General features: G+C 36.8%; 1 protein-coding gene across 1 annotated transcript; it reads left to right on the top strand.

Moving 5' to 3' along the window:
- The first annotated feature begins 179 nt into the window (after window positions 1-179).
- Window positions 180-23,272, top strand: LOC112045399 (xenotropic and polytropic retrovirus receptor 1). Its single transcript, XM_024081560.2, has 11 exons — window positions 180-496; window positions 1,529-1,682; window positions 3,121-3,350; window positions 5,473-5,734; window positions 10,834-11,204; window positions 12,526-12,673; window positions 14,223-14,417; window positions 15,261-15,433; window positions 17,828-17,958; window positions 18,704-18,859; window positions 21,545-23,272. Exons 1-11 carry the CDS (start codon window positions 428-430, stop codon window positions 21,660-21,662), a joined length of 2,007 nt encoding a protein of 668 aa, XP_023937328.2. The 5' UTR covers window positions 180-427; the 3' UTR covers window positions 21,663-23,272.
- The last annotated feature ends 436 nt before the right edge of the window (window positions 23,273-23,708 follow it).

Below are 23,708 nucleotides of genomic sequence, written 5' to 3'. Positions count from 1 at the left end.
TTGTGAATTTATGGATTTTTGATGTTAATGATACCAAATACGTATAGAGATATTTTTATTACTACCTAGTTATAGACACATTTTCTGAACGCAAAGAAAAAAGTCAAATTATATGATGACAATCTGTCAAATCCACGTCAAATCACAAATGTCAATCACATTTACAATTTGCAAATTTTTGTGTCCACTTTTTAATTAAAATCCCTAACGTTTGTGATAAAATATATAATTTTATATTATAAGAAGTGTAACCAAAAACATTCCACCTATTTAGTTAATATTTGTAGGGTAATTATTGTAGTGCTGTTATCATGGTTACTTGTATAAATATACGCTATCTCTAGGGTTTAGTAATACTCAAGTGTTTTGTTAGAACTTAGAATTTTTAGTTGTTCGTGGATCGCTGAAGTGATTAAACGTATGGACAATGAAGTTCGCAGAGCACCTCAGTGCGCATATTACGCCTGAGTGGCGAAAACAATATATCAATTATGAGGTATGAAAACACTCATGTTGTATAGCGATTTTTATAAAGGTTATTAATGTCTGCAAATAAAACATAGACACCTAACTAAAATTCTGAATAAACTTCTCTAATCCTATAACATATAGATAATCTTGAATAAGATAATTTCCTTTTTGCTAAATACACATAGGTGCAAGGACGGAATTAATGTTTTATCTTTTTAACATTATAAGACTATTTTAATGGTCCACTACAGGCGACTGGGCCTGGCTTTTTTCCTTGCAGGGAGGGGATTATGGAGCTTTGACTTTCCTCTATACCCAATGGGGGTTTGCAGTTTTAGTCAATGATTTAATTTTTATAATGATTCATCATCATCATTATCAACCGATGGAAGTCCACTGCTGGACATAGGCATTATAATGACAAATTTTATAAAACTCTTAAGGCTTAACATGCTCTTCAAAGCACAGAGTGAAACAACTAATATCCCTTCTCCAGGCTGAGAATTTTTACATTATTTTTTTGGAAAAGACCAAGAGAAACCATATTTCGTAGTTAAAACAATTAGAAAGAAAGTTGTGAGTGGGATCAATAATAGTCCAGCACAGAGGCATCTCTAACATATGCAGTCTGTGGGTGCAATAATTAATTACCCTAGCACCCTCTAATTCCTCTAATAAGTGTGCTGTTATAATTGAATAGTAAAAAAATGTTAACAAGTTTTTATGGCTAGTGCCCCTCAAAACCATCACCCGGGTGCTATGCACCCCCTGGTAAAGATACCTCTGGTCCAGCAGGCAGGGTTTAAACTTGGAAACTCAGTATTTCTTAGTCCAAACAATTAGTAAGAATTAGAATTATGAGTGGGTTCAATAATAGTCCAGCAGGCAGGATTTGAACCTGTGAACTTTCTTTGTTAGGGTAGCCTGTTTACTGTAGAGCTATTGTGGCTAGCTAGAAGGTACACTTTAAAAATCCCTTTTTTAAGACAGATTAACATACCAAATTATTATATGCCTTTCTGTTTCATATTAATGTTGTTTCTTTTAAAATAATCAGGAAATGAAAGCAATGCTGTACACAGCTGTGGAAGAAGCTCCATCGGCTGAGAATGTTGAACCAGAAGTATTATCCAGACATTTTGCCAATTTTGATGAAACTTTCTTTCATTACTGTGATCAGGAGTTGAAGAAAATAACCACATTTTATTCAGGTGAGATTATAAATACAAAGACAACATGGTTTTATCTAAGTACACTATCAGTATGCAAATGTCTTATAAGTTTTATTATATCTCTAACATTAGTAAGTGGAGTTTGTTTGTATGTTTGTTTAAAGTCAGATTTTAAATGTTATTTTTGTATAATATAATTATTAAAATATACTTACACTAAACACTAATTACTACTTAGCCCCAAAGTAAGTGATATAACCTGTGATATGGGTAATAAGATAGCATATTTCAACATATAAACTTATACCTACATATAATGCATAAATTCACCCAGAAATTCAAACAATTTTTAATTATGGTAATCAAACTCACAGCCATAGATTCAGAAAGCAGAGTCACTACCCACTATGCTGGCTGTCAATACAGAAAAAAAATTTTAGTCAGACTCAGGAAGTGAATTTCTTGAAATGATAATTAAAAAAAAAAATCAAAATACTAAATCAACAGTATTTTAAGCAAGTTTTTTAATACACTCACAGTATACCTGCAAATAAGGAAAAGCTTAGTACTGTATGCAGTACTAAGCTTTTTTTACCTGCTTATAGTGAAAATCCGAATAAGACATCAAAAATTAAATATTAAACATTAAATATTAAGAGCTTTTGACTGTAATTAAAAAATTAAATTTTCAAATCACTATTTTTATTCTGAGGTTTTTTTTAAACTAAGGTAATGAGGTTTTTAACTATTTATGTACATACAGTTTATACAAAAGAGAAAATTCCTTCTTCAACATAGGTTGGTAATGAGGCAACAGTGTAGTGCATTTGTACAATCTATCTATAAAGTGCATGTCGTTGTTTTTATCACTGCTAAGTTGGGACAAAATAAAGTTCGATGATCATCTAATTCTACGGAACAAATACCATCATTCTAATTCGTCATTGGTGATGCAGAACCATGGATACCCTATACTGAGCGCATTCCTACTGATTTTCTTATTTACCTGCGTTTTTGTTGCGGAAGCTCAAGAAGCTCTAATAAAATTTTATATATGTACAAAATTCATTTCAAAGTACAGACATTCTATTTCTGTTAATAATAGGTATCATCATCATCATCATTATCAACCCATATTCGGTTGACTGCTGAGCTCGAATCTCCTCTCAGAACGAGAGGGATTAGGCCAATAGTCCACCACGCTGGCCCAATGCGTATTGGCAGACTTGACACACGCAGAGAATTAAGAAAATTTTCTGGTATGCAGGTTTCCTCACTATGTTTTCCTTCACAGTTTGAGACACGTGATATTTAATTTCTTAAAATGCACACAACTGAAAAGTTGGAGGTGCATGCCCTGGACCGGATTCAAACCCACACTCTCCGTAAGCGAAGGCAGAGTTCATATCCACTGGGCTATCACGGAACTCATAATAATAGGTATAACGTAGGTTAACAAATATGTTGTCTGTTGCAGAAAAACTCGCAGAGGCCACACGTAAATATGCCACATTACAGAGTGAATTAAAATCAAGGTTTGACACAATAAAACCCAAGAGTGGGGGTGACAAGAAATCCATCCCTCGTCGGAAAGTCCAGGAGCTAAAGTTGGCCTTCAGTGAGTTCTATCTTAGTCTAATACTGCTGCAGAACTACCAGAACTTAAACTATACAGGATTTAGGAAGATATTGAAGAAACATGATAAGGTTAGTTTATTCTGTGTTTTATTATTATTATACTGGGTGTCTGCTTTTCCTTTACACGTTTACGTTAGGGACATATGATATTTAATTTCATAAAATGCACACAACTGAAAAGTTGGAGGTCCATGCCCCCGACCGGATTCGAACCCACACCCTCCAGAATGGCAGGAAAAGGCAGAGGTCACATCCACTGAGCTATCACGGCTCTATAACACATACATGACCCTACAGAGCACAAATTTTGTCTGTCCCTAGTGGCGAAAAATTCACAGTCGCCACTGGACAAGCAAATACAAACATAATAAGAGCATCAATCATTAATACACATACATATAAATAAAATTAAAGTGTCCATCTGTGCTTTAAAAATCAAAACAGCTGTGTTTTCTCTAGTGCTTAAATAGTTGTTTGCACAATATTATTTTTTTTTTATGTAGAAGTTTTTTAATGGACTTTAAAAGTGAACAAGATTTAAAATTTACAATTACTTTTACAAAGATTAAAAAGAATAATAGAATCTAAATTTAAATTATTAAAACACTATTGAACCTGTATTAATTTTCGTCTCTTTAGAAAATCAATTGACATTAATGTGACATTCAATGGCACATAGAAGAGTATATTGAGCATAATTTAGGCTACTTTTTATCCCGAAAAATCCATGCCAACCGTGCTATTTGAGAAAAACGCAAAACGAAGATTTCACGCAGAAGCAGTCGCGGGCGCCCGGTAAACTTGCATAACAATGCAAAGACTCTTTGAAGATAGATAAATTGTTTGTGTATAAATAACTCAGCATACAATAACCAGTCACCCATAATCATCACAACAAAATAGCTATTGTAACCATATTGAGTATCACTAGACCATAAAATTAATTAAAGTCTTAACAGACTCAAGGTTAGAAAATATTGTTAGAAAAACCAACATCAAGGTGAATTTGCTAACAATTATTATGAAATTTGTAATGGTTATACAAAATAGTTTAAATAAAAAATTGATTTTAATGAAGTCCACTTAGACTGCCCGCAATAGCCAGACGTACTTCATTGCTTATAGCAATAAGGCTGCCATTGCATGCATTGTTAATTTTTAATGTTTTTGTTTATTTTTTTATTTGGTATGCAATAAAGTGTTTCTCATTCTTCTTCTACTATTTACACCAACACGAACGACAGTTACACCAACTATGACATACCCAAATATAGATTGTCGATTTTGATAACAGCCTAATGCCAAGCGGCACGTCGATTCTAGTCGATTGACGTCTTTCTACGATCGCAAACGCTTCGAAAACTAGAAAAATGCACCTCCTACTTTTCAATTACGTGCATTTTAAGAAGTCAAATACTTATCACGTGTCTCAAACGGTGAAGGGAAAACATTGCGAGGAACCCTGCATACCTGAGAATTCTCTTAATTCTATACAAATGTGAGGTCTGCCAATCCGCATTGGGCCAGCGTGGTGGACTAAGGCCTAATCCCTCTGAATTTGAGAAGAGACTTGTGCTCAACAATGAGCCGAACATGGGTTGTCAATGATGACTGTAACATATTCATTAACATCAGGAAAATGAGGTAATATGATAAAATTACCTCCAAGGTATAGCTTCCCAACTCTGGGCTGAGAATTTAACTGACAATATCTCAGAAGAAAAATAAACTCAGATACTCATGTAGCTCGACCTGGGATTCGAACTTGTGATCTTAAAACAACATGGGCTCACCTCTGAACCACCGAGGCAGTTCATATGTATGTATGCCTGTAAGGATGTCTATAGTAATGTTATAAAGACGGAAGATTTGATTGTTTGTTTGTTTGTAATTAAGAAATTAAATATCACGTGAAGGAAAAAGATCGTGAGGAAACCTGCCAATCCGCATTTGGCCAACTAGGTGGACTATTGGCCTAACTCCTCTCATTCTAAAAGGAGACTCTAGCTCAGTTGTGAGCTGAATATGGGTTGATATTCCGAAACTACTAAACCGATTTGAAAAATTCTTTCAAAGTTGGGATTCTACACTGCTATAGTCTAAATTTTATCTTCGTATTCCTACGGGTACGGGAACTACGCGAGTAAAACCGCGTGGCGTCTGCTAGTATTTATATACTCTCTTTCCTCAGCTACTAAACGTGAGCAACGGCGCGCAATGGAGGGCGGAACACGTGGAGACTTCTCACTTCTACACAAACAAAGACATAGACAGACTTATAAGCGACACAGAAGCGACGGTCACCAACGATCTAGAAGGCGGTGACCGTCAGAAGGCTATGAAGAAGTTGCGAGTGCCACCGCTCGGAGAACAACAGAGTCCGTGGACAACGTTCAAAGTGGGACTCTTCTCTGGATCGTTTATAGTCCTGTCGATCACTGTTGTCCTTTCCGGTGAGTAGATTCTGTTTTTAACTTGTTGTATAGTTTTTTTTTTCTCTTATTTATTTACTTAACCCCCCGCTGCGGGACATTTGAGTGCCCAAGCAACCAGTGGTCAGGGTTCCAGAGTGAGGAACCTCCTCACAATACGCGCCGTCTCAAAAATAACTGCCTTCTCTATCCGACCCTTGATCCAACTGTTTAGCGAAAGCTTCTTGAGATGTTGGTCGAAGCTTTTTGCTATAAGACCATTGACTGAAACGACTATCGGAACAATAATAGTTGACTCAACATTCCACATGGCGGTAATCTCGTGAGCAAGGTCCAAGTATTTTGTTACAGGATGCTCAGTAGTATTTCCCATAACTTCAAGGTGTTGACAAGTCCACATATAGGAGCCGAACTGCATATATTTTTTTTTTAATAAAAAAAACTTATTATGTTTTCATACAAAGTAATTCAAATAATTCTGACTATCCATGTAACACACGCCTTTATCTATCCTTGCATTTTAAAATTTTAATAAAAAAATACAACCGACTTCAAAACCTAAAAACGTACCCACTGAACTAAAAAGCGAAAAATAACATCATAATATGTTCTACCTGCTGATCAGTATGAAGGCGGTGCTAAGCCGGTGATGTATTAATTCAAGCCATTTGAGAATATCTTATAGATTTAGATTTTGCAGATAGTGTTGTTTCATGTGGTCCTGTCAGAAATGGCTTAAATTAAGACAACACCGGCTAAGCACCGCCTTCATACTAATCAGCAGGTAGAACATATTATGATGTTATTTTTCGCTTTTTAGTTCAGTGGGTACGTTTTTAGGTTTTGAAGTCGGTTGTATTTTTTTATTAAAATTTTTATTATTTTTCCATTTTTAGTGTAAAATTTCATTTCAAACGAATACATCAGACCCCTAATGACAGTCATAACCCATCTTGGTACAAAATTCTCAGCAATACAAATTAATCAAGCCCAAGCACATGGTAGCTACCGTAAACCGTTAAGGGGTTCCCTTAATTGACCTTGGTCTTCATCATCAGACCCCTAAAAACAGACACAACTTATCTAGGTAGAAAGTTCTCAGCAATACGAATTAATTAAGGCCAAACACAAGGTAGTTACTGTAAACTGTTAAGGAGTTCCCTTAATTGTCCTTGGTCTTCATCACCAAACCCCTAAATGACAGTCACAACCTACCTATGTGGAAAGTTCTCATCAATACAAATTAATCAAGCCCAAACACAAGGTAACTGCTGTAAATCGCCGAGGAGTTCCCTCGTCTGTTTTATGGCTCCATCATCAGATCGATTTCAAACCTTCATGAAATTGTAGCGCTTTAATATACCAAATGGAAAAGTATACGAACACACTAGACACCCATATAATTTTTGAAAGTTCCCCTCAATTTCTCCAGGATTCCATCATCAGAACTTGACATGATGGCAATGGGACCAAATGGGGACTATACCGTTTCAAACAAAAAAATAATTTTTGAAATCGGTCCAGGCGTCTTTGAGTAATCGGTGTACATACATAAAAAAAAAAAAAAAATACCGACCGAATTGAGAACCTCCTCCTTTTTGAAGTCGGTTAAAAATACGTAAGTAATAAGACTGTCGATATCGACGAGATATTGCAACTGGCACTTCAGAAGTAAGCTACTTTAAGATATTTATCAATGAATAAGTTTGGCTAGGTCATAATATAAGGATGCGATTGAAGAGGCACTGATAATTGTATTTTTGTGGATTTTTCCAGTGTTTATATAGCTATTCTAAGTGTATAATATACATATAGATAAAAAGTATATTATGTGGTAATCCAAGTTATAAACCATAATTATGTGCAAGTACCAAATTCCGCTGAAATATATTCAGCCGGTAATAGTGTCAATAGATTGAGAGCCTATCATAGCCAGACCTTCGTAATTTTATTAAAAGTAAAAGATTTTCAGCCTATGTTTCTATGAAACGTACGTGACTAAATACGGTAGGCAAAAAGGCTAAATTCACTGACTGAAAACTGAGGAAAGATTTTGTGTATATCTTATACTAAACTAGAAAGTTTTAAGTTAGTTTTTTTCACTATTCAACAATAAAAAAGGCATTTTTACGAAACTCCTTACACGACGAATACGATTAAGACTATGAAACATCGATTGTATAGACAGTTTTATAGTCGCATTAGATCGCTGATCATATTCTTTGACAGCAAATGTAACGTCTAGCGAGCCAGGTCACTGTTTCATTAGTCTGAGGTAAGCAACTATGGAGTTAGACTGTAAAGGTCCAGCTCGAGACTCAAGTCCAAGTGTAAAAAGTAATTTATTTATTAGTAATTATATAAATATACTAGCTGACGCCGCGCGGTTTTACCCGCGTGGTTCCTATACCCGTAGGAATACGGGGATAATATATATTATATAGCCTACAGATAATATATATCATATCTAACACTGAAATAATTTTTCAAATCGGACCAATAGTTCTTGAGATTAGCGCGTTCAATCAAACAAACAAACAAACTCTTCAGCTCTATAGATATTATAGCATAAGCTCTTCCCCCTCAAAAAATGACAGACTATTTTGTTTGTGAATTTGGTTGCGATACTAGTCCTTATGTAGTTAGTCTGAGTTGCATGAGCTGACAAATTCACAGCTTTAAAATGACAAAGGTCTAGTCACTCCAGACTTGCAATCCAAAATTAGCAAACAAACATTTTAGTTTTATAATACAATTACTCTTTTAAATATAATTAAACGCACTTACGTTATATCATGTAGATTCGCATTGTTAAAACCACGTGTCATGTGTTTAAACAATGAGTTTGTTTAACAGCCTTATCAAGTCATGATTTAAAAATGCGTCCTCGATTCAATGTGATGTAATGCATATATTGGTCACCATAAACTATGCTATGCAAACAGCCTATTGTAATTCACATCTGTTATCTATGGACTATGCTCCATGACACCGGCCAGTAATCCTCCATAAACAACGTGGACCTAGCGCTTGGACAAACATTTGTGCAAATATCTGCATAGTAGTGTTTGCTTGGGTGTGTAATTTTCTCAATGTTTGCATAATGCATCTAGGTTTAGGGCATGAGCATATGAGAGACATTCCTTGATGGTATAGCCTTTCTTTTCTTGTCAACTTTTGTTTCAATTCAATCCGAACCACTTTGGTTTGAATTCATAACATATTTATTTAGGAGCCCGGTAGTGCCGTCGTATTTTTGTCATTGTCATCATTAACAACCCATATTCGGTTCGAAAACGAGTCTCCTCTCAAAATGAGGTTACGCCTTAGTCCACCACGCTGGCCAAATGCGGATTGGCAGACTTCACACACATAGAGAACTAAGAAAAATCTCATGTATGCAGGGTTCTACTCCTCACGATGTTTTTCCTTCACCGTTTGAGACACGTGATATTTAATTTCTTACGCACTTTTCACATTAACTAAAAAGTTGGAGGTGCACTCCTCGGACCGGATTCGAACCTACGCCCTGCTAATCGAAGGCAGAGGTCATATCCACTAGGCTATCACGTCTCTTTATTTCTTCCCCTTCTACATTTGATCGATTCAATTTAAAACAATCATGTGCATACAGCCTCAAATCTATCTATACTAATATAAGGAGCTAAAGTTTGTTAGGTTATAGGGAGATATATCCGGATGCACTCAACCGATTTTGAAAACTCTTTTACCAACTTTTCAGTTATGTGCATTTTAAGAAATTAAATGTCACGTGTCTCAAACGGAGAAGGAAAAACATCGTGAAGAAACCTGGATTCCAGAGAATTTCCTTAATTCTCTGCGTGTATGAAGTCTGCCAATCCGCATTGGGCCAGCGTGGTGGACTATTGGCCTAAGCCCTCTCATTCTGAGAAGAGACTCGAGCTCAGCAATGAGCCGAATATAGGTTGATAACGTTTAAAAGAAAGACGTACTTAAATAGTAAAAATATTTGCAACTCATTACACCCCCAACAATGCCCAGCATATGTGGAACTATAAAACTATAATAATCGATTTCGAACGATGACCTATAACGAAACGGTTAAATCAAACATATTTGCTGAAGTATAAGGTTTGTAGAGAACTATGATACAAGCCACCAGATCTTGAGAAAATATATCTATTTAGTCAATCTACACTAAGATTATATAAAAGATAAAGGTATTTTTTGTCTTTTATCAGTTGATAAGAGATAATAATAGCATATGAAAAATCAATGATTATAGGATTAGGAATGCATTGACTGAATTCTCAATTTAAAACAAATTTTTAACTCAGTCTTTTCTGTTGAATGTCAAGTTAGCCCTTAACTGCTATCTCATCAGTAGTAATAGAGGATCTTCCCCCATCTGCTTACTGGGTGAAATGTTTTTTATATCAAACTAGCGGTCCGTGTGAAATTTAGTTTTTCACAAATCCCTCGGGAACCATAGATTTTTCCGGGATTTAAAATAGCCTATGTGTTAATCCAGAGTAAAATATATTTGCACTTCAAATTTAAGCCAAAAAGGTTCAATAATTGAGGCTTAAAGCCTCAATTATTGAACCATCAAAACGAACATCCATACAAATTTTTGCGTTTATAGCATTAGTAGGATTAAATATGCCAATATTTTTTGCCTATAAAATGAAATACAAATTTTCGGAGTAAATAATATTCCTTTTAGTAAATGACGTAGCCAAGTTTGACGTATTTTAAAATGCAAGGATAGATAAAGGCGTGTGTTACATATCCATATATAGGTTTCATCCGCGTGGTCCCCGTTCCCGTAGCAATATGGGGATAATATATATGCCCGCCTTCCTCGCATCCATCGCATTTGAGTGCATCCGGATATATATCGCCTTCCTCGATAAATGGGCTATCTAACACTGAAAGAATTTTTCAAATCGGACCAGTAGTTCCTGAGATTAGCGCGTTCAAACAAACAAACGAACTCTTCAGCTTTATTATATTAGTATAGATGCTGGATCTTAGACTATTAGTTTAGTACCCCCAAGCTACGTTTACTTGTGGGCTAAACAGTGATGTGTATATTGTCTTAATATATTTATTTACATTAATATTTCTTGTTTCAGCGCTATTCCACGAAGGAGGCACGGAGAGTTTCAAATCCGCCTTCAGATTATACCGAGGGCCATTCCTATTAGTCGAATTTATATTTCTAATCGGCATAAACGTATACGGATGGCGGTCTTCAGGGGTCAACCATGTATTAATATTCGAATTGGACCCCAGGAAGCACTTGTCTGAACAGCATTTAATGGAGTTAGCCTCAATTTTTGGGGTGGTTTGGGCTCTGAGTTTGCTAAGTTTCATTTATAGCGAAAGTTTGAGTATACCGCCGTTGGTGAATCCTCTCGCATTGGTTGTTATTATGCTGGTGTTTCTGATGAATCCTCTGAGGGTGTTCAGGCATGAAGCGAGGTTCTGGTTTCTGAAGATCTGCGTAAGTTGATGTTTTTTTTATGTTTTTTTGTGTGTTCCATAATTTGGTGGTGGCCTCCTTGGCGCAATTGGCGCAGAGTTCCTGGGTTCGATTCCCGTTGAGGTTTTTGTAATTGGTGCGGATCTGGCTGGTGGGCTTCGGTCGTGGCTAGTCACCCGACCGGCACAGACGTACCGGTAATAGCTAATTAAACAGTGGCTGTATGCATCGATCGTAGATTGTTAGATGGGCCCCAAAGCGTCGCAGAATTTTTATTGGTTTCGCACATACTTACGAATGAAAGTAACAACTTTCTCATTATTCGTGTTGCGGCTTGTGTTTTTACACTTCCAAAATGATCACGAGGGCATAATTTAGGGATTAAACAAGAAAAAAACAGTAAAATGTTTTTTAAGTCACAGCATGTGCTTGTTGCATACTAAGTTAAGATGTGCGTGCACGTCTTTGAGTAATGACGTAACATTGTGCGTTCTTTAATATGCAGGGGCCAATCTAACGATTTATATATATGCCTGTATGGTCTCTTTTTGGTGCGTTGGTTTCGACCATGTTTATTTATTACCTTAATTATTAGGTTAGCCTTGTCTCTTAACTTATATGTCTATCAAAATATTAAGGTTACATAAACTGTAAAGCAAGCTTATTTATATGATTTATCTGTAAATAATAGTGATATGCTGATGAAAAATACTTGCTGAGTTTGTTAGCTTTTCAGTTTAGGCGCCTTATTGTAATTTTAAGCTTACATTTTATTTAAAGGGTTAACCATTATTCACGTGATTTTAACACCCCCCACCTCCTACCTTTTGCACTACCCCTATCCTCTCAAAGTTCAGTGGATTATTTTTATTATAAATTATCTTTGAAAGTACGTATATGTAAAGCCCTCTGTTCGCTTTACCGAAACATCTACGTTTCGCGTTCTCTTTCGTCCCATTTATCGAGGTAGAAGTTATTTATCAACAATACCCTCAGACTAAATACATTAGGACCAATATCCCGCCCAAATTCAGGAACGAAATTGTCTGTCGTCTTTTGAAAGGGACGAGGTAAAAAATATCAGATCATTGATCTGATATTTGACAGAGGGGTAACGTCTAGCGAGTCTTGTCCATATTATGTAATTAGTCTCAGACAGTACCACATTTCCTACCTCCCTCATTATACGCATGCTAGGCATGCTCGTAATATTTTGGTATTTCAACCCTCAATCTTGCCTGTGATATTTCTTGATATTTTTCAGGACCCCTTCCCGTTTTCACTTGATTAATGGTCAACCCCTTACCGTGTATAGATTAAAGCTCGGATTTGCTCGTTCCAGGGTCGAATACTAGCGGCACCTTTCATGCCAGTGTTATTCGCAGATTTCTGGCTGGCGGACCAGTGGAATTCCTTCACCTTCGCCTTCCTCGACTTTCACTTCCTCGTCGCGTTCTATATCGCCGGCGCGGACTGGTTCAACGTCAACAGTGAGTTTTGTTTTCTCTATCGATCAATCACTCAGTCATTCAATCATTCAACAACACAATTTCTGGCATTCTAACTAATACAATTCCTTTATCCTCGCCTTTCACTTTCTTGTCGCGTTCGATATCGCCGGCGCGGACTGGTTCAACGTCAACAGTGAGTGCTGTTTTATCAAGCAATCAATCAGTCATTCAATCATTCAATGACACAATTTCTGGCATTCTAACTAATACAATTCCTTTATCCTCGCCTTTCTCGACTGTCACTTCCTCGTCGCGTTCTATATCACCGACGCGGACTAGTTCAACGTCAACAGTGAGCTTTGTTTTTTCTATCGATCAATCAATCATTCATTCAATCATTATATGACAAAAGTTGTTTCGCCTTGCTCGACTCTCACTTCCTCGTCGCGTTCTATATCGTCGGCGCGGACTGGTTTAACGTCAACAGTGAGTACTGTTTTCTCAAGCAATCAATCAATCAGTCATTCCATCATTCAATGACACACAATTTCTGACTTTCTAACCAATACCATAGCTTTATCTTCTCCGCCTGTCTAAACGTCAACAGTAAGTGTTATTTTCTCGCTCAATTCGTCAAAAAAAAAGTCATTCTATCATTCAGCGACCATTGTTTAATGCATCACTTAATGTACCCCACCAACTGAATGGTGATCATTTAAGAATTTAGATTTTTTTTTGTATAAAACAGGCAGAACAACGTTTGACGTGTCAGCTAGTTCTTGCCTAATATGTTTTGATTGTCGCAGAGAGTAGTGATACATTCAATCAAAAACTCAATAATTTAATTAATAATTATTATTAATCATTATAATTTTGATCTTTTAAAGCAGGCGAAAATCGTGACTGTGAGTTGGTTTTATCTTTCACTCGGTAAAAAAATTATCAAATTCACTTTGTTCAATTTATAATACATACAAGTTTTAAAATTTTTTCATAATTTACGATTGTGTAGACTTTGTGTGGATGTCCATACAAATAGGCTTTTTTGCCCGACCATCATTTTGGACGTCCATCGGCTGATGATGATGATGAATCTATTATTAACATTATTTACTTTATATGATTAATGAAATACTCTAAAATAAATATTAAAACCTTTTTATATTAAAACCTTTTTATATTCTATTATAATGTATGTCATAAGTAATGGTTAGCAGCGACACCGATTGTAACGTTTGAAACTGATCTTGTGGTAGAGAAAACACCTCGAGCCAATCCCAGGGTGACCTTGGGTGTCGGTTTAAGGGATGCCATTAGAATGCATTAACACTCACCTCCCCTGCCTGACATGTTCTCCATACTCACATCAATAATTTCATCACAAAACATTATTGCACAAAATCACTAACGCGACTGGCAGCGTGACGGCGTTTACGCTGCCTAACAAACAACTGGACTCAAATCACGAAATACCCTTTTTATTTACACTATCGCTGTCGTATACAACTGTATAATCACTGTGTGAATGTAAACCCATATTCGAGGAACTCCTAACACTGTTTCTTGAGAACTTTTACATGTTACACAGATACGTTCGAGTCAACAAAGTGGTTCATCTTCACTCGCGCGGCGGTCAACATAGTGCCGGCGTGGGGGCGGTTCTGGCAGTGCCTGCGCCGGTACCGAGACAGCAGGGAGGCTTTCCCGCATCTCGTCAACGCGGGGAAGTATTCCACCACGTTCTTCGTTGTGTTCTTCTCCACTTTGAGGACTTTGTACAGTGGTAAGCAATCAATCACTCAGTCCAGTTACCCAATTCAGTTCCAGTTACCCAAGTTAGGTCCCGATTCGAGGAAGAGGTGAACCGTCGAATCCAGCTTGGCTGGGCGTTTGGGAAACTTGCGAAATCTATCTGTCTTAAATTCCGCAGTTCCTGAAGACGAAAGTTTCTTGCCAGTGGATCAAGGAAAGTCACTCGGTCGCCGATGGAGCGAGCGATGCTTGGAGTTTCTCTGCGTGATCGAATCAAAAATAAGCAGATCCGCAGAAGAACCAAAGTCACTGACTAAGATCAGAGAGTCGCGAAGTTGAAGTGGCAGCGCAGGCTACATAGTTAGAAGAACCGATGGCCGTTGGGGTTCCAAGATGGAATGGCGACCTCGCACCGTAAAGCGCAGTGTAGCAGGGAGCCACTGGACGCTGGCGGCTCGAGACCGTGGTATTTGGAAATTCATGCAAACGGCTGATAGACTGAAGTAAAACTTCTTTCTAAAGCGCCATCTATGAGCGTAACAAAATTGCCATTTGAGTGTTGACTCTTAATATAACATTAACCTGAGCATTTTCTCTTCCGGTTCTTCTGCTTTGCTATCATAGAGGATAAAACTTCTTTCTAAAGCGTATTCTAGGAGTGTACAAAAAGGGATTGTTTCAAAGTTCTCTAAAAACGCCATCTACTGGTAGTTTAAAATAACGAATTAAGGGTTACTATGCCTGGAGATGGCAGCATGCATCTCAAAGCCAAAGCCTCGCCTAAGTACACAAATGTGTTACAATTTCCATAACACCTTACTCCCCAAGTAAAGCGTAAAGAAGTTTTACTTCAATAATCGTAATGTTGTTTCAGCTGATTACGAGAGCTCATACGACAACCCGTTCCTGTACCCGTGGCTCGCGTGCCAGTTCGTGTCATCTACCTACACGTACACGTGGGACGTGAAGATGGACTGGGGGCTGCTGAGCGTGGGCCCCAGCGCCGAGAACAGCCTGCTGCGCGACGAGATCGTGTACAGCCCGGGGGTGAGTGACGTCAGCGAAAATTTATAATATATCACAGAGGAAAATAATGATTTTTGATGATTGACATTTAAGCAGAAACTTAAGAAATGGCTTATAAATAACTGTTTCTATAAAATAGATGAGTTTTTACAATTTAAAACCTGACAGAGCACGACCGCCTACAAATTTTGAAACTATCAATTTATAAATAACTAAAAATTTATTGATATTTTATTTTAAAACATGGACATTATTTTATTTTAAAACTTGGACGTTGCTCATTTATCCCATTATTTTGACAATTGTAATTGAGTGAATATGTTCATTTAATTTTATTAGTGTTAATTAAACTACTATTATGTCATTACTATACCTGACATTTATATTATTTAAAATCTTGAACATTCTAATTTAATTCTATAAATGTTCCGCTCAAGTTTCTACTTCATTTTTATCTTATTTTAATTTTGTCTAATGAAATGTAATATATTTTATCTCTTATTATTGCATGTAACATTATTATTTTTAGCAATGCCCTGACAGGGCCCTATGTATCATGCATGCTAAGCTTATGTAAGTGCATGGATGCTAAATACATAAATATCTCAAATACACCCTGCTACACTCTTCGACCATTAACAACATGACCTGCCTTGCTAACCGTTACCCCCTGGCGAAGATCAATGATCTAACGCGTTTCTAAAAACTGTTGCTACAGAATCGATGTTTCATAGTTGTAATCGTTTTCGTCCTTAGACCATTTAAATAACAGGACCTGCCTCGCTAACCGTTACCCCTGTGGCAAAGATCAAGAATCAATGATCTAACGCGTTTATAAAAACTGTTGCTAAAGAAACGATGTTTCATTGTTGTAATCGTTTTCGTCCTTAGACCATTTAAATATAAGGACTTGCCTCGCTAACCGTTACCCCTCTGGCAAAGATCAAAAATAAATGATCTAACGCGTTTATAAAAACTGTTTGTACAGAATCGATGTTTGATTGTTGTGATCGTTTTCGTCATGTAAAGTGCCCCCTAAAAATGCCGGTTTGTGTAGTTGAATGGCATAAAAAACGGCCAAAATCTTGTAGTTTAGTAAAAGATGGAGTAACGTTTCATTTGTAAGTATTTCTTTCTACCTTAATTTTATCAAATCCATACTAATATTATAAAGCTGAAGAGTTTGATTGTTTGATTGAACGCGCCAATCTCAGGAACTACTGGTCCAATTTGAAAAATTCTTTCAGTGTTAGTTAGCCCATTTATTGAGGAAGGCTATAGGCTATATTATCTCTGTATTCCTACGGGAACGGGAACCACGCGGGTGAAACCGCGCAGCATCTACTAGTTTATAATAAAAACAATTTCTAAAAAGAATCGATTCTTTTGACGGAACAGCAAAAATCGATCAAACAATTGAATATTCTATGTATATAATCTGTGGATAGTCTAAGCGATGTGTTTGTGAGCTGCGTAAAAATTACGCATGTGTGTGTTGCGAGTCAAATTTATAGTTGTGTGTAGTGTATGGACACAGAATATATTTAATGGTGTTAAATATTTTCGATGTGTGAGTTTACCTCGTCCCCTTTAAAAAACGACAGACTTTTTTGCTGGTGAATTTGGGTGCGAAATATAGTCTAAATAGTCAAAGGTTTATCCCTCCACTCTGACGTCATAACCTTGCACTGAATGTGCTCTACACACGAGGACTCGTGTATGTAGTTTACCCAAAGTCTAGATGACCGTAACCATGTTGATGTTGATTCTAATTTTGGTTCCTGTTTTGTATACAAGATGGCTTTCGAATACATATGCAAAAAAGGGAATTCGTCGATGAAAAATACCATTAATTCCGGCTACTTGCTTTCACTACTTATAAATGACAAATTTACTCTAAAAATTGAAATTTGTGTTTTTTTTCTTTTCTTTACAAGTTAGCCCTTGACTACAATCTCACCCTGGTAGGACAATCCTTTCGGTTTCTACACGACGTCTTACCGGAACGCTAAATCGCTTGTATCGCGGTAACTTTTTTTTTTTATTATTTACAAATTAGCCCTTGACTACAATCTCACCTGATGGTAAGTGATGATGCAGTCTAACATGGAAGCGGGCAAATTTGTTAGGATAAGGATGAAAATCCACACCCCTTTTTGGTTTCTACATGACATCGTACATCGTACTGGAACGCTAAATCGCTTGGCGGTACGTCTTTGTCAGTAGGGTGGTAACTAACCGCGGCCGAAGCCTCCCACCAGCTAGACCTGGACCAATTAAGAAAATCGGCCCAGCCGAGGATCGAACCTAGGACCTCCGTTTTGTAAATCCACCGCGCATACCACTGCGCCTCGGAGGCCGTCAAAATGTATTAACTATTGATATAACTTTAACCTTAAACATTATCTCTTCCAGTTCTACTACTTCGCGATCGTAGAGGATTTGGTGTTGCGATTCATTTGGGCGCCATCTTTCTTTTTGACGGAGAACAAAATCGTCAGCGGCGATACCATGGTGTCCATACTGGCACCGCTTGAAGTATTCAGGTGACCGTCTAATTGTTTCGGAGTTATTTTAATAAACTAACTAGTACTTCTTGTTTCACTTCTTTATCTCTATGTCTAATACAATACTATGTAACTAGAATTATTTACTAATTTTTCTACATTACTTACTTATTACTTATTGTGAGAAATAACATTTTAGATGCATTCAATAATTGAAAGTTTTCTCTTAAATTTTTGCATATACTGTTAAATTATAAGAAGCGACACCTGTATGTGGCGCAACTGAAAATTTTTTAGCAGACTCAAAAGTGATTACAAAAATAAGAAAACTAATGTCGGACAAAGGATTCACAACATTTGTCAGCACAACTTAATTAACAAATCAAACTGTAACCAAAATAAGACCCTAGAATCGCAGAGAATGACCTTGAGTGAAGTCACGCATTTGTGAACGTTGGGTTGTAGGGTTAAAGGATCCTTTGTCTGTATACAAACACTCCTCTTTTTCACTCAAGTCACTCTCCCCGCCTTCCCAAGTAACCCATAAAGAATTACACAACAAGAGATGTGGACGGCTCGAACGCCACGAGCACACTGAAGCCGTTCGTACCGCAAGTTGTTACAACGCGGCGATAACAATGCTGGAACATTCTCCTCGGTTGCGCACCTTTCACCTTTCACATACATAATCTGCGGGGCAACATACACCTATTTAGACAGTCGATCTGAAAGAGTAGGTAAACTCCATTCGTGCGACGGAGCTGACACACTCTTTCTTTTCCAGGCGGTTCATATGGAACTTCTTTCGTCTGGAGAACGAGCACCTGAACAACTGCGGCAAGTTCCGCGCCGTGCGCGACATCTCGGTGGCGCCGCTCGACTCGTCCGACCAGGCGCTCATCATACGCATGATGGACCTGCCCGACGGAGTCGTCAATAGGTATCCTATTCTAAATTTATTCTAGTTCTAAATTCCGGCTGGTGGGAGGCTTTGGCCGTGGCCAGTTACCACCCTACCGGCAAAGACGTACCGCCAAGCGCTTTAGCGTTCCGGTACGATGCCGTGTAGAAACCGAAAGGAGTGTGGATTTTCGTCTCACTTACCATCAGGTGAGATTGTAGTGAAGTGGGGTACGCGAACCCCTAGAGATTCGCCATTCGACGGCAGGGGGTTCGCGACAAGATTTACGTAAAAAATACCGAGTCAGAATTAATGCTAAAATTGTCCAAATTTACTCCTAACATTGAATTCATTTGCGATAAGAAACAAGCACCTTTTATTCAAATAAAAACCTCATTTTTCAACAATCAAATTTGTTACTTTTTTTGAGGGGGGAGGGTTCATTAGTTAGTAAAAGGTTCGCTGTCACTTGGAAATTTTAACAGTGGTTCGTGGAGCCGAAAGTTTGAGAAACCCTGTGTTAGACTATTATAATATTAGAAATAAGAATATCCAAGAAACCGTAAAATATATCATAACCGATGAAGAGTTCCCTCAATTGTCCTTCGTCTTCATCACCAGACCCCTTAAGCAGTCACAATCTACACACCTATGTAGGTGGAAAGTTCTCATCAATACAAATTTATCAAGCCCAAACACAAGGTAGCTACTGTGAACTGATGAGGAATTCCCCTAACCGTCTTTCGTCTTCTTCACCAGACACCTAATGCAGTCACAACCCATCTAGGACATTGAAGTTACTCTGCGAACATAATATATTACTTATAACATTGAATTTTTACTGTACACATTATTTTCCCCTTACGCCTCCCATTTTTTCAGTAAATTGTTGTAATCGATATCAGCCATTTTTTTTTACTTTTTATTTGAGGTTTTAATTATGCAATAAAACAACTTATTACAGATTCATTGACTTAACCTGGATTCCGAGATATAAACTTTACAGCACTCCACTACTATATTCAAATTTACTTTCCTGCCTATAAAAGCAATAAAATGAGATTTTCGTCCGTCTATTGTGCCAAACAAAGACAGTGTAGCGTTATCCATTTAAATATTATTGTATAATCATTATTAGCGTATCCACATTAATATTTAGTTCGTAGATTATCCTTGATATGTGTGTGTGATTCTCCTTCTCTTGTTTGAGGGCCTTATGTGGCTTGCACACGCTTGACTCATGTAGACCTTTGTTTAAAAGGTTCAATGTTCTCCCTCTGCCTTGTTTGTATATATTAGAAATATTATTACTAGTTAAAAGATATCCTAAATATTTTAAAAGTTACAATGAGTTAAGTGATGTCAGGCGAAGAAGAAAAGATAAGCTAATAATGCCACCAAAAAGGCTTGACATATTCGCTAAGAGTGTACATTGTAGTGCAATTTCAATATATAACAAACTACCAGATATCTATAAGATTGACAATGTAAATAATTTCAAGAGAAAGGTTTCTAAAATGCTCATGGATAAATGTTTCTATAACTTAAATGAGTATTTAAATTACAAATTTTAATGATATTTCTTTTTTTTTTTGACGTATGATAAATATTTTGACATAATTTTAATTGACATGTGTATTTGACATAATTTTAATTGACATTTTAACATTTAATTGGTAATAATGACTTGACTTTGCAGTAAATTTAACATAGTTTAATAATGTCTATTTTATCTGTCACAGTAGTTTTGAGTTAGATTTGTCATAATCATTGAATCTTAAAATGTTAAATTGTATAAGCTATTACATATGTTTTCTTTTTTATCTGTTTGCTTTTAAATTAGGATTATACATAGTCTATTTAAATTTTTCATACACCAAATTATTATGGTAGAAAGTATCAGGGTCTTATTATATTTAAGTAATCTTTGTAAACCTGCTTTCTGATGAATAAATAAATTATTATTATTATTATTATTATTATTATTATTAAGTTTACAACATACCAAATAGGGATGATGACAGTTTTTTAAATTGTATATAAATTAAGAGTATACTAATAGTAAAGCAATTTTGTAAAAGGAACAGGGTATCTAATATCATTACTTTCGGAGCTACAAGGATTTAAAAAGTCAGATTTGCGGCGCTGCCGCGGATCCCTGAAAAACGCCCCATACAAAATGGCTCGAAAAAATGACGTCATAGGCAATGTAATGATCGTTAGATTTGTATGCGCGTTCAAACAAAATTACTAATATCTTTGTTATTTGTGCGTTTATCTTTATAGTTCATATATTAAAAAATGTCATATTTAATGTAAGGAAGCTAAAACTGTATAAATTTTCATCTAATTACGATAAAAAAAATTTAATAGTTTTTGAAATTTTATAATCTCATTTATTTTGCAAATATCCAGACAATCTTTGCTTTTTATGTATAAAATAGTTAACATTGACCCTATTTACCCGAATGTATCATAAAAATCAATATATTCAAACCTAGTCATCATCCCCATTGTAAGCCGACATGTGGCGCGCACGTGTCGATACTAACAACTCAAGAACACATTACTAACCCAATATATTTAGTAATATTAAACCAGTTGAACAGTAAACGGCGATCGATAAACACGCTTTTCTTTGCCCCCTTACCTTCTAACCATACGCGGCAAAACAGCTTTACCGACCTAGTGACATAAAAATTACATTTTTTATTGTTATTTCAGAGTAACCAAGAAGAAGCACGTGAAGAAGGCGAAGGAGAACGACAGGAAGCCTTTACTCAAGAAGGAGTCGATCCAGGAGTTGCAGCGCGAGCTGGAACTGTCCTCCAAGATGCTGTGACTGTGATATACTAGCGTACTGACCGCAGAGCACTGGACGATGAACCTCAATAGTCCACGATTGTGGAGGTGGACTATATAACTATAAAAAAACAAGTCTGCTATAGTCCACACAACTGAAGTAAAACTTTTTTTTACAATATTAAAATCGTAAATGATCATATAATAAAATTTGATCATTTAATTATGAAGTCGAACTTTGTAATACAATTTTTAATTAATTTGATTTTATTTTGTAAAATACTTTAAAAAGCACTTAAAAAAATAGATGCAATAAAAAGTATAACTTTTAGCAATACATTTTACATAATTTATTATACAACAGAAAGACATTTTTTTAAATATGTACTTAAATATAAATAAATAATAATAATTAAACAATAATCAACAGAAAGACGTAAAAGTAAAAAGACAATTTAAATACCTTTATTATTTTATGTTAGTAAATATATTATTCAACTGTCGGAAACTATACAGAAAATATTTTTTCTGAGAGATAAATAGACAAATGTCAACCAATAGCAGTGCAGCCGGAAATACCGCTATCTCTTTCCTTGCTCCGTGGCGCAGTGGTAAGCGCGGTGGATTTACAGAAGTCCTGGGTTCGATCCCCGGCTGGGCCGATTGAGGTTTTCTAAATTGGTCCAGGCCTGGCTGGTGGGAGGCTTCGGCTGTGGCTAGTTACTACCCTACCGACAAAGACTTTAGCGTTCCGGTACGATGTCGTGTAGAAACCGAAAGGGGTGTGGCTTTTCAACCTCGCCCGCTTAGGCCGCTTCCATCTTAGATTGCATCATCACTTACCATCAGGTGAGATTTTAGTCAAGGGCTAACATGTAAAGAATAATAATAATAAAATTGCTTTGGTACGAAAGAGATGGGACTGAGACATCTCCGCTATTGGATGATATTTTGTCTATTTCTTTTCACTTGGTCGCATAAATAGTCTGACAAGTTGGTTGATGACACTCCCATGATATGCGGGCGACGGGGGAAAGACTGCGCGGGTATGAAATCGTGCGTGCATGGGTTTTTCATTCAACGCTACACACCCCCGCCCCGCGCGGATCATCGGGAGTGTTATGAACGAAGTTGCCAAGTACAATACCAAGACAGTGTTTCAGAGTATATACTTGATGTCTACTGTATTGTTATTCTACCTCAGGAAGTCAGTTTGAGATTTTAATAGTTGACATTACAAACGCCTTTGTGTATGTATACTAATATACTCAGAGGCACAATTATCCGCCCATTTAAATAAACTCGCATCTATTTAAAGTGGGCGGATAATTGTGCCTCTGAGTATAAAGAGGTAAAGTTTGTGATGTTGTATGGGGTAATCTCTGAATTTACTAAACCGATTTTAAAAATTCTTTTACCACTAGAAAGTCACGTTTATTGTTGTGTGTAAGACTGAAGGAGCGCTAGTTTTAGTCTTACACACACACCTGTAAAACGTCTGTCTATACACCTTACCATTACAACCAACCCCAAACTGACTTCCTAAAATAGAAGGCCCATATCAGTAATACCTAGTTTCAGTGGCCTGCGGTGTTAGCCATAAGTGATGTTAAAAAATCTATTAATACAATTATATTTATAAATATATTATGTGCTGTTTTATTTAAAAAAAAAGAAACTTGTGCGTCTCAGGACGTTTGACAGATGTGATAACTTAAACCTGCTGCCATATGCGTAAGAGAAAGGGAAGCCAGACAGAGTGGCGCCGTAATGCGTTACGTTAAGAAGCGGTTTTTTTTTATTCTTCACAAGTTAGCCCTTGACTACAATCTCACCTGATGGTAAGTGATGATGCAGTCTAAGATGGAAGCGGGCTAACTTGTTAGGAGGAGGATGAAAATCCACACCCCTTTTCGGTTTCTACACGACATCATACCGGAACGCTAAATCGTTTGACGGTACGTCTTTGCCCGTAGGGTGGTAACCTCCCACCAGTCAGACCTGAACCAATTAAGAAACATCAATCAGCCCAGCCGGGGGTCGAACCCGGGACCACCACTGCGCCACGGAGGCCGTCAAAACCACT

This window comes from Bicyclus anynana, chromosome 24, assembly GCF_947172395.1.
Source record: "Bicyclus anynana chromosome 24, ilBicAnyn1.1, whole genome shotgun sequence".
NCBI lineage: Eukaryota > Metazoa > Arthropoda > Insecta > Lepidoptera > Nymphalidae > Bicyclus > Bicyclus anynana.
This window is presented reverse-complemented; position numbering and strand designations above follow the sequence as displayed.

Bases quoted from the DNA above. Each gene is read 5' to 3' on its own strand.
- LOC112045399 (XM_024081560.2), top strand. From the start codon at position 428: ATGAAGTTCGCAGAGCACCTCAGTGCGCATATTACGCCTGAGTGGCGA. The intron at 11,205-12,525 runs GTAAGTTGATGT...TGCTCGTTCCAG, and splicing joins TCTGGTTTCTGAAGATCTGC to GGTCGAATACTAGCGGCACC. The intron at 15,434-17,827 runs GTGAGTGACGTC...TATCTCTTCCAG, and splicing joins AGATCGTGTACAGCCCGGGG to TTCTACTACTTCGCGATCGT.